Source organism: Aptenodytes forsteri, unplaced genomic scaffold (genome assembly GCF_000699145.1).
Source record: "Aptenodytes forsteri isolate BGI_AS27 unplaced genomic scaffold, ASM69914v1 Scaffold212, whole genome shotgun sequence".
In the NCBI taxonomy this organism is placed as follows: domain Eukaryota; kingdom Metazoa; phylum Chordata; class Aves; order Sphenisciformes; family Spheniscidae; genus Aptenodytes; species Aptenodytes forsteri.
In genome coordinates this window covers 1,638,335-1,649,679 of record NW_008795487.1, presented here as the reverse complement: position 1 = coordinate 1,649,679, position 11,345 = coordinate 1,638,335, and the positions used below count along the sequence as shown (strand labels likewise).

Sequence of the window (11,345 nt, the reverse complement as noted above, 5' to 3'; positions counted from 1 at the left end):
TTTTTTTTTTTTTTTTTTTTAATTTTTTTTTTTAATTTTTTCCCCCCACCTCCCTCCCTTTGGACTGAAAAACAAATGTATGTTAGCTACAAGGAATGACTTGTATGATCATCACATCACTAAATCACAAGGAATTAGTGAATAAATGGCAAAAAGATGTCACTGAAATAACTTAGTTTTTTCCTTATAAAAACTATGTTCACTTATTGGTGAAAAAATGACATTTACAATGCCTATTGAGTGTGATGGTTTTAATGTGAGTTTATGTTAGGCTTCTGTTGACTTTCAGGAACTGCTTCAGTAAAGATTTGCCAATAAAATGAAATGAGTTCTGTATTTCTATTTATTTTTTAAGGAGTTATGTTGAGTTTTCTGGCACATGTGGGATTTTGTAATTGAAAGAAATGCATTATATTTTGAAGGAAATTAACTTGACATTGAGTTCTGATATCTTTATCAGTATTGCAGTGAGAAACTGCTCTATATATTGCCTCGAATGAAAAAACATTTAATGCTAAAAACAGAACAAAGTTTTCTGAAAATTCTCATTACAGGTGGAATGCAATAGTTCTCTTAAAATTTTTTAAGTTAATCAAATCTTGAATTATTTCTGATAACTACAATCTTATCTTTTTTGTCAGCTTGTTTTTCTAAGGGAATACTTTAAATCCCATTGTATTCTATAACGAAAAAATTAGTAATGTACTTTAGGTAGGAGATTACCATTCACCACTGTGTTTTTGTTTTCTTCCTCTCCAAACAAGCAGCCTAAGAAGTGGAATGTGAATGTGTATTTGCAAGGCTAAGTAGATTACTCACAAATCCTAATTTGTAATTTTGTTTGGTAAGCAGATTTCATAACAGCAACTTGCAGCTTGTTTCACGCATTTTGAAAAATTGCAGCTATGTTCCTTGGCAAGTCGTTTTGAAAAAAACCTTAAAGTAGATCATAAATGTTAGCCCTCTAGTGAGTTGACCTGTTGAAGATTTTACCCATTTTGGCATGCAACTTGGATATTATATGTTTGTGTTTTTCTTGGGTTATCTTCAGTCTCTGCTAACAATTTTATTTATCTGAATTGAAAACAAATTTTGTAACTGTTATATGTTTATTTTGGATTTTTTTTCCAGTCAAGTGGTGCTGTTGTAACAGAGAGCCAGACCTATAAGAAACGAGCTGATTTCTTAAGTAATGATGACTATGCTGTGTATGTGAGGGAGAATATTCAGGTAAGCATGATGATGAAAAGCTATATTGAAACTACTTTCCTTCTGGTACAAAAGTCTTTACATAGCTATGGCATTCTATTGTCCTTTTTCCCTAGGTGGGGATGATGGTTAGGTGCTGCAGAACCTATGAGGAGGTTTGTGAAGGAGATGTAGGCAAAGTTATTAAATTGGATCGAGATGGATTGCATGACCTGAACGTACAGTGTGATTGGCAACAAAAGGGTGGTACTTACTGGGTCAGATATATCCATGTTGAGCTTTTAGGTAAGTTCACTGCTAACTGCTTTTTAATAAAGAACTGAATGATACACTAAGGGAGATTTATTTTTTGGGGGGAGCAATCCACTCACCATGCATTTATTCTTGCATGTGCTAGGATTCCCACCGCAGAGTTCTGCCTCTCATATCAAGATAGGTGACAAAGTGCGTGTGAAAAGCTCTGTTACCACACCCAAATACAAATGGGGATCAGTTACTCACCGAAGTGTGGGAGTTGTCAAAGGTAATGTATATTCAAAATGGGGCATGCGGAGGTAATAAAACTGGAAACCACACAGACTTTCTGCAGTGTTGAAGGAGAGAATCTTCTAGACACACTTAAAAATCACGCCGTTTTGTGGAATATTGCATGATGATAAGAGAGTATAGAATGCATTTGATGTCTGTGACGAATTTATAGACATGTACTCTGTGGCAGCCCATTTTGTTAGTGTGTTCATCTGCTTTTTGAGCCACTCCATTCACATACAGTAAAGGTCTTTGAGAATCTGTGCAGCTTCCTGTTGTAGTTCTCATTTCAATGAACCACAAATGATTTTCCTTTAAGAAGTAAATCTAACTTGAAGACTTCATATGAAAGTGAGGAGAAAGTGGGGCGCACTAGTGTCAAGCTGTAAGGGATGTTATTGAAGTAATCTGTGGGGCATAGATTCTTTGAAGAGGTACAGATTTTAGTCATACTATATTTGTGCTTAGAAGTACTCTCTCCTTTTGGGAACTGTTTAAAAAAAAAGAAAAAAAGAAAAATTCAGAGTCAAGGAATTTAAACAGAATAATATATATCTTTTTAAAAGTCTTCAGAACTCCCTTTCCCTCTGCCCCTTTCCAGGCTATCTGATTAGGTTAATACATAGTTCCACTAAAATAAAAGATTACTTTTGAAAGCTACTTCTATTACATGTTTCTGCTCTGATGTTGCACTGGACACTTTCTGCTTCATTTTATAGAGATTTGCAGCACATTGTATTTTCTGCATGTTTTTGTCACAGCTTTTAGTGCCAATGGAAAAGATGTCATTGTAGACTTTCCTCAGCAGTCTCATTGGACTGGCTTATTGTCGGAAATGGAACTGGTCCCCAGCATTCATCCTGGAGTCACGTAAGTGATGATTTACGTTTTTCTTAATGTATATGGGTTATCCTTTAGCCTTATTGTCTTGATTCCATTATCTTGACTGGTGTTACGATTAACTTGTGCCGTGAAAACTGCTAGAAATATATTTACTCATTGTTCTTTTGTGAAATCAGGTGTGATGGCTGTCAGATGTTTCCTATCAATGGGCCTAGATTCAAATGCAGAAACTGTGATGATTTTGATTTCTGTGAAACCTGTTTTAAAACCAGGAAGCATAACACCCGACATACTTTTGGCAGAATAAATGAACCAGGTAAGTTTCAGAATCTTAAATGTTTCTTAGATTAATTTAAAATGCATTGAATTTGTTTTTAAAAAAACAGTTTTAAATTTTGTCTCCTTAACATAATGAAAAATTAGTGTTCGGACTGACCCTCTAGACAGCAAAACATTTTTAGCAGATCATAGCACTGCTACAATTGCATGTGGTGGACTACACCAAAACATCAACCCTTAATCTTTCTTTGTAGTGTTAAAAAAGTTTAAAAAATATGGCTACTTGACAGTAACTCTTTATGTCCAAACTGAGTTTTCAGCTACACCAAGAGTAAAACATATAATTCTTTAATCCTCCTGCCTTTTGCTATCAGGCTAAATGTAGGTGAATGGAATCCTCATGACAGTAGGTGCAGCTTGAAATACCTAAGATGCCTTCTTACACCTCAGTTGCTCTTCAACAGTTTTGCCTATCAGTGTGTGATGGCTGTTGCCTCATTTCCTCGATGATGTGGAGACTCCAGAGGGGTGTGGTAGGAAAGGGAAGCCTTTTGAAAGACTCACAATCAGAATTTTTTGTTTCTAGGGCAAGAACAGGTGCAGCCATTTTAACTCTAAAATTTTGGCATTTTACATTATTATGCAAAACTTACCTGACACAAGCTTTTATTTCTTTTCTCTCCACCTGTCTAAAAATGAGCCTGATTACTAGTATTTGCAAGGTGATGCTGGCTTCTGGACTAAACCTCTTCATATTTGCACGTAGCCAGTCTAATCGGTTTAGAAAATTAATAAAACTGATTCCCTGCTAGAAATCATGAGCATGCATTGCATGTGTGTGATGGTTTGTCTAAAGGGCAAGAAAGACTTTCCATTAAATCAGTTAATATGGTTGTACAGCTAGCATGGTGTGAATCTGTAATCCTTCTCGTTGCCCTGGATAGGGTAGAGGAGTTACAATATTCTTTTAGTCAGGCTTTCTAGAAGCTACAGAGATCAGTGAAGGGAAGTAGAAGTGGGTTTTTGCAGGGAGGAAATCAACAACTCACTAAACCACCTCATTCTTGAACGAGATTCAGAACTTTTGAGTGTTGTAAATTAGCTGCGTCTATTCTCCTGTAAGGGATTTCTGTTGAGGGTTGGTTGCGTATTTTTCATATGCTGTGGTGGTGTACAAAATTCATGTGCTGTGGGCCTGTATTTTGAAGTGTGTATCATAATAAATTTTGATTTGTATTTCAAAAGGAAGGGCCCTTTCAAGTGGCTATTTAGTCAAGAATGTTAGTCTTTAAAGGATTCTGTCAGTTTAAACATTGCATGCCCCTGTAATGTTTTGTCATTCAATTTTAGGAATTACTCTTAGTGTCTTACATTCCTGAAGAGAGTAATTTTCCTTAATTTTTTAATGTTTGTTTTTTACTAAATTGTGCTTGGTTTCTTGGTACAAATAAATCGTAAGTGTAAGAATAGAAAGTGTGACTATCCCAAATGACAGGCATGAAAACTTGTAGTCAGGTAAAGTGCTTGAAACTGCTTTAAAAAAAATAAATCTTGAGCTATGCCCTTTAAGCGTGAGTAGTATTACCGTACCTATGTGCCATGCTTCTGTATTCTACTTTTAGACTACATACCTGAAATATTTTGATTTGTTATGTTTCCTTTCACATTGTTTGTGAGTTTAATAAAAGCAATTTTCTTTGAGAGGTACATGCTTAGTGTTTCACTTAACCATGCAGGTCAGTCTCCGGTGTTTTGTGGGCGTTCTGGAAAGCAGCTGAAGAGACGGCATAGTAGCCAGCGGGGAATGTTACTGGATGATTGGTCAAGAATAGTTAAGAATTTGAATGTCTCATCCTCCGTGAATCAGGCTTCACGTCTTATTGATGGTAGTGAGCAGTGCTGGCAGTCTTCTGGCTCACAAGGAAAGGTAACTTTAAGCCATAACTGGTTTATTCTGGCATGCTTTCTTCTTAAGAGGGTAAGTATTTACCTTAATGAAATATATTTTTTTGTTACCTTCATGTAAGATAGAAGAGTAGTAAAAACAGATGTCTGAAGTACAAAACTGTTTCTTCATAGTAAATGTGCCTATTTTTTTTAAAGCTGTGCTTCATCTTTCTAATTATTTCATGTGAGTTATAAGAACTTGTGTGATTTTTGAAATACAGGGTAATTATTCTATTCTGTAGTTGGTTATATGGTTACAATTGCCTTTTCAGTGTAATAACTGATGACAATTGTTCTTAACAATCACACTGATTATATTTTACTTAAGTGAATTTGTTGCAATACAAAAAGCACCTATGCTCTCACTAGCTAAAACTGTCTCCAAGCACTCCCTCACTTGCATAGAATCATAGAGTATCTCGAGTTGGAAGGGACCCATAAGGATCATCGAGTCCAACTCCGTGCTCCTTGCGGGACTGCCTAAAACTAAACCATATGACTAAGAGCGTCATCCAGATGCTCCTTGAACTCTGACAGGCTTGGTGCCATGACCACTTCCCTGGGGAGCCTGTTCCAGTGACCGGCCACCCTCTCAGTGAAGAACCTTTTCCTAATGTCCAATCTGAACTTCCCCTGATGCAGCTTCATTCCATTTCCTCATGTCCTATCACTGGTCACCAGAGAGAGGAGATCAGCACCTCCCCCTCTGCTGCCCCTCTTGAGGAAGTTGTAGACAGCGATGAGGTCTTCCCTCAGCCTTCTCTTCTCTAAGCTGAACAAACCAAGTGACCTCATAAGTTTTGCCCTCAAGGCCTTTCACCACCTTGGTTGCCCTCCTCTGGACACACTAATAGTTTGATGTCCTTCTTATATTGAGGCGCCCAAAACTGCACAGTGCTCAAGGTGGGGCTGCACCAGTGCAGTGTAGAGTGGGACAATCGCCTCCCTCAACTGGCTAGCTATGCTGTGCTTGACGCACCCCAGGAGATGGTTGGCCCTTTTGGCTGCCAAGGCACACTGTTGACTTATATTCAACTTCCCATCAACCCAAACACCCAGATCTCTTTCCGTGGGGCTGCTCTGCAGCCCCTCGTCCTACAGTTTGTATGTGTAAGCAGGATTACCTTGTCCCAGGTGGAGAACCCGGCACTTGCTCTTAAATTTCATAAGGTTGGTGATTGCCCAGCTCTCTAGTCTATCCAGATCTCTCTGTAAGGACTCTCTACCCTTCAGAGAGTCCACAGCTCGTCCTAGTTTAGTGTCATCAGCAAACTTGCTTAATGTACGTTCGACTCCCGTGTCCAGATCATTTATAAAAACATATAAGCATTGTTCCTTAGTTTATGGTTTACCAGTTTTATTGGCCTGCAGCACTGCTCTGTGGCCAGCCTAGGCACCGGGATTTGCTAGGCTTCTGTCCACTGTGTTTTGATGCTCTGTTGAGCATCATGGTGAGAATATCTCCAAGTACCCTTCCTTCGGTTATCTACAGACTGTAACCAGTCAAAGATTTACATTACGTTCCATTTCTTGACCTCCAATGGTATTGTGCTTTCTCAGCCTTCTCAATGGTGTTGCTCTTGGGTGAAATAAATAATTTGCTGCAACTGTTTCTCTTGTATTTGGAGGCTGGACAGGCGAGAAGTTCACAAAGTCATTTTCCTTTGGCCAGTTCCCATGCATTGCAGCTGTTGTGTACCATTCACAAATGTTTTTCATACTTTCTTCAAAACCAGCACACGTTTATTCTTGTTAACCATACGATGGTCCTAACAATACTATCTGAAAATGAATTTCTATGTGTTTCCCCTAGCACTGGATTCGCTTGGAGATTTTTCCAGATGTTCTTGTTCACAGACTAAAGATGATAGTAGACCCTGCAGACAGCAGTTACATGCCCTCTTTAGTTGTAGTTTCAGGTATGTGTATGTTCTCTGAGAAATCTGAAATGTATTTGTTGGTTGGTTGGGGTTTTTTTGTACATTCAACAGTAGGTATTTGTCTGGTTCCGTTAACAGTCATCTGTTTTACATGCATAGTGCCTGTTTATGAAACAAACACTGTATCTTAAAATGTTTTTCTTTCCATGTTTTGTTTTCTAGGGGGGAATTCCTTAAATAACCTTATAGAGCTAAAGACAATCAATATAAATCCTACAGACACCACAGTGCCTCTTCTCAGTGATTGTACAGAAGTAAGTGAAGTTTGTGTGAGAATTACTCTTGTATGCACCAGAAAAATATTTTGCTGCAAGAGATGGATGAAAAGCACTGTTGTGATTATTAAAGCATGGTATTTTACTTTTCCTCTAAATTAGCACTATTTCTGGCAGTTTAGTAAAGTTAATTAACCTGATAAGTTTTACCATAATCACAGTGTAACTCTATAATAGCCTTAGTAGTAAAGATATTATAGTTTTTTTGGTGTTGTTGTAGTTTCAGGTATGTGTATGTTCTCTGAGAAATCTGAAATGTATTTGTTGGTTGGTTGGGGTTTTTTTGTACATTCAACAGTAGGTATTTGTCTGGTTCCGTTAACAGTCATCTGTTTTACATGCATAGTGCCTGTTTATGAAACAAACACTGTATCTTAAAATGTTTTTCTTTCCATGTTTTGTTTTCTAGGGGGGAATTCCTTAAATAACCTTATAGAGCTAAAGACAATCAATATAAATCCTACAGACACCACAGTGCCTCTTCTCAGTGATTGTACAGAAGTAAGTGAAGTTTGTGTGAGAATTACTCTTGTATGCACCAGAAAAATATTTTGCTGCAAGAGATGGATGAAAAGCACTGTTGTGATTATTAAAGCATGGTATTTTACTTTTCCTCTAAATTAGCACTATTTCTGGCAGTTTAGTAAAGTTAATTAACCTGATAAGTTTTACCATAATCACAGTGTAACTCTATAATAGCCTTAGTAGTAAAGATATTTTAGTTTTTTTGGTGTAAATCAATATACCTATGAACCAAGAAGGCATCCCAATAAACTTAAATTTGGGGATAATTTTGGTGGGTGATAAAGCTTATTTTGAATAGTAGTCTGATCTTTTTCAGTAACAGCAAGGAGGAATGCATAATGAATTTTTAGAAGATTGGAAGTGAAATCATTCTCAAATTAATGAGGCCATGTGTTTATCTTAAAGTATGGATTATGTCGGGCTGAAAAGCCAGATATTTAATGTTACAGATTCATTTTGTTAAGGTGACAAAGTCAAACAAAAGTTCTAATTCTTTCCTATGTTTTATAAAGTTATATAGGACCCAAAAGATGGCAATTTAGTTTTTTCTTCTTAGTACCACAGGTATATTGAGATTGCAATCAAGCAGTGTAGAAGCTCTGGGATTGATTGCAAAATACATGGCCTCAGCATACTGGGACGTATACGTGCAGAGGATGAAGATTTGGCTGCAGTCCCTTTCCTTGCTTCTGATAATGAGGAAGAGGATGACGATAAAGCTAACACCGGGAGGTAGGCAGCTGCAGGGGCAGGGGGGGAAATGATAACGAACCTTAGTGTCTATATATTCCAATCAGGAGATTACTGTAAGAAGAGCAACTTAATTAGGTTGAATGGTAGTAAAGAGAAAGCAGTATCTTAGTTTGTCAGAATTGTAAGTAGGTCATTTGTTGATAAATAACTTCTTTAAGATTATCACACTGGTAAGGTGGTAACATTTTGTACAACTGTTCTGCTTCTGCAGTATACTTGGAGTTGAAAACCTAGCTAAAAACTTGATACGTTTATATTTGGTATGTGGCTATTTACCACTGCTCAGCAAAACATTCTGGGTTTTTTTTGTTTTGTTTTATTTGTTATAGCCACCCCTTAACTGTGGTGGTGTAGTTTAAGTACTGAAACTGCTCCAAACTGTAAAATCAGTAAATACAGTAAAAAGGTGCCTATGCTATAGCATGCCGTTTTCTAAACTAACTTTGTGTTTTTTTCTCAATATGTTCAGCCTTGTTAGAAAGAAGGCAGCTGGGCTCGAATCAGCAGCTACAATAAGAACCAAAGTTTTTGTTTGGGGACTGAATGACAAAGACCAATTGGGAGGGCTAAAAGGTTCCAAGGTATGTTTGTTGTTTTCATGCTTTAATACAAAACAGACACAGCTAAAAATAAAATGTACAAGTCTCACACAACTCAAAATTAATTCAAATTTAATCAGAATTTTGAAGTTTATTACCAAAAGCTACAAAGAGTAGGTTTTAATGGCTTTTTACTGTTAAGACATGTAGATGTTTGCTGGGTGGAAAATTGGAGAAAATTTGCATTTTGGTTGTTACTCTGAAATCCAGTTTGATTTTTAGCAGACACTTAATCATTTGTTTTAGATGATAATGAACTAGTGGTTCTAAAAATGTGTAGCACTCTATATGTATTCTGTTCCTTTTGAGTTCGCATGCGTGAGATGAAGATACTGGTGAACTTTTTTATGTATTACTTTTACCTGGAGCTGATGCAGTAATCAGAAAAAAAAAAAGTTGAATTCTGATCTTTAGATTGGTGTAACTTGATTACAATTCAGTGTAATTAAGAGGAATTTCAGCCCTGTGTGCAGCCATTTATACATAATTTTTAATACAATGCAAGGTGGGAGAGACATAGCAAATGTTTAATCAATTTAAGATATCATTAATTTGAAAAGTATGTTAAGAGAGCATTTCTTTAATGTTGTAAATAAAACGTATACTATTGTATCCGTAGAGTGCCTTTCAAGAAACAAAAAGTTAACCATTACTGGTTACATTTTATTGGTGCATAAAGCCATCGAGGCTTCAGTGCAGAAGTGCAGATTTCAGTTAATTCTTGCTCCAAACATGTTGAAGGCAGAATTATGGCTCTGTTTGACTGAAGTGCTTCCCCCCCCACCTAGAAAAGGACAGTTAAATGGAAGAAGCGAGGGGATAAAAAAATCAGATACCTCTATAAATATGAACTAATTCTGTAAAGATGAAACTTTTTTGAGTGGAAAAAAAAAATGCTGACGTGAACTTACACACTTTATCTTGTGAGGTCTTAACAGGTATTAATGTTATTAAATGTATAAATTGATTAATTAGGATACTAATTTAATAACTAATTTAAGGCTTTCCAAATGTCCTTCAAACTTTTTTCCCATATACTGTAATGAAGAAGTCTCTTTAGCTACATAAAAATAAATATCTCCGCCTGCACCACGCCAAGCCTTTCAAAGGCAGAAACCACCCCCCTGTTGCCCCCCCTCCCCCCCCCCCCCCCCCCGCCCTGCCGCTGCCTGGAGTTGACGTCTAATCCAGCCTGTTAAAGCATTTTGCTACTGAAAAACTCAGTTGTGGTTTTGTGTTCCTGTATGCTGATTTGAAGTGTGTTGGTTAACACTTTTAACTAGGTTTATTTTGCTGGTTTGACTTTCTTCAAAATTGAGCTTGGTTTTCTCATGAAAACTTTAATGAAAGGAAAATCCTTGTTTATATCACATTTCATTTTTTCTCAGGTTTTGTACTTATCATGGTTTCCCTATTAAATGCTTTTTCTTGGTTTCTGTCTTTTGCCTGGTGTATATTAACTGGTATGTGTGAAGTGTCTGAATAATACGGGGAGTTTCATATATTTGAAAAAAAAAAAAGTACCTGTTAGATTAACTGGTTTATCACTTCAGACTAGCTCTTCTTTTTAAAGTATAAAACTTTGAAGTGTATTTTAATGATCTTTATTTCCTGTCTGCTCTAGATAAAGGTCCCTTCCTTTTCTGAAACCCTATCTGCCTTGAATGTTGTACAAGTAGCTGGAGGATCCAAAAGCCTTTTTGCAGGTAATATAAGTTTAAAATAAATGTAATTATTTAAGGGCAGAAACAGATTTCCAGTTATGAAACATTCATGGTGTTTCAAACTTTTTTCTTCATTTTAGTGACTGTAGAGGGTAAAGTATATGCCTGTGGAGAAGCTACAAATGGAAGGCTGGGTTTAGGAATATCTAGTGGAACTGTGCCTATTCCCCGCCAGATTACAGCTCTCAGTAACTATGTGGTAAAGAAGGTGGCTGTTCACTCAGGTACTGACTATTGCTATTCTTACATACATAAACAAACATATTAAGCCTGAAAATAGTTGCTTTGCAATTTTCTTGGGTGCTGTGATGCCCCAGCATATCTGATATTTTTTACATTTTTTTAAAATAAATACAGGTTATTAAATTCTGCCTGTTGCATAAACTGTCAGATTAAGTCTAATGGTTCTGTTGTTAAAGTCTATGATTTAGACCATACACAGTTTCTTTCTCGCTGGAAGTTAAATTTGTTAACTTCTGAATAGTTTTTCAGTCTGATCCAAAGGAAGCGTTTTCATTTTTGAATATTGCTAAGTGGTGGGTTTGATTTTGTGTTTTCTGACATCATTGAAAATAGCAAATTGAGTGATTTTTTTTTTTTTTTTTTTTTTAATGTGCCAGGAAACCTACTCCCAGAAAAGTTTTGTGTTTTAAATTAAATCACATAAAAACTTCGAAGAAAATAAGTAATGTGTATTGGGTTGAAAGGCTCTTACAATTGCAT

General features: G+C 36.5%; 1 protein-coding gene across 1 annotated transcript in view; it reads left to right on the top strand.

Moving 5' to 3' along the window:
• The window catches only part of HERC2 (HECT and RLD domain containing E3 ubiquitin protein ligase 2), a 118,285-nt gene that overhangs the window by 65,371 nt on the left and 41,569 nt on the right, over nt 1-11,345 (top strand). The window contains exons 46-57 of the mRNA XM_009281370.1: nt 1,132-1,230; nt 1,326-1,494; nt 1,607-1,732; nt 2,499-2,607; nt 2,757-2,896; nt 4,596-4,786; nt 6,620-6,725; nt 6,909-7,000; nt 8,103-8,278; nt 8,769-8,880; nt 10,523-10,604; nt 10,703-10,846. Of these exons, the coding sequence (XP_009279645.1) occupies nt 1,132-1,230; nt 1,326-1,494; nt 1,607-1,732; nt 2,499-2,607; nt 2,757-2,896; nt 4,596-4,786; nt 6,620-6,725; nt 6,909-7,000; nt 8,103-8,278; nt 8,769-8,880; nt 10,523-10,604; nt 10,703-10,846 (1,546 nt within the window). The remainder of the gene's footprint in view (nt 1-1,131; nt 1,231-1,325; nt 1,495-1,606; nt 1,733-2,498; nt 2,608-2,756; nt 2,897-4,595; nt 4,787-6,619; nt 6,726-6,908; nt 7,001-8,102; nt 8,279-8,768; nt 8,881-10,522; nt 10,605-10,702; nt 10,847-11,345) is intronic.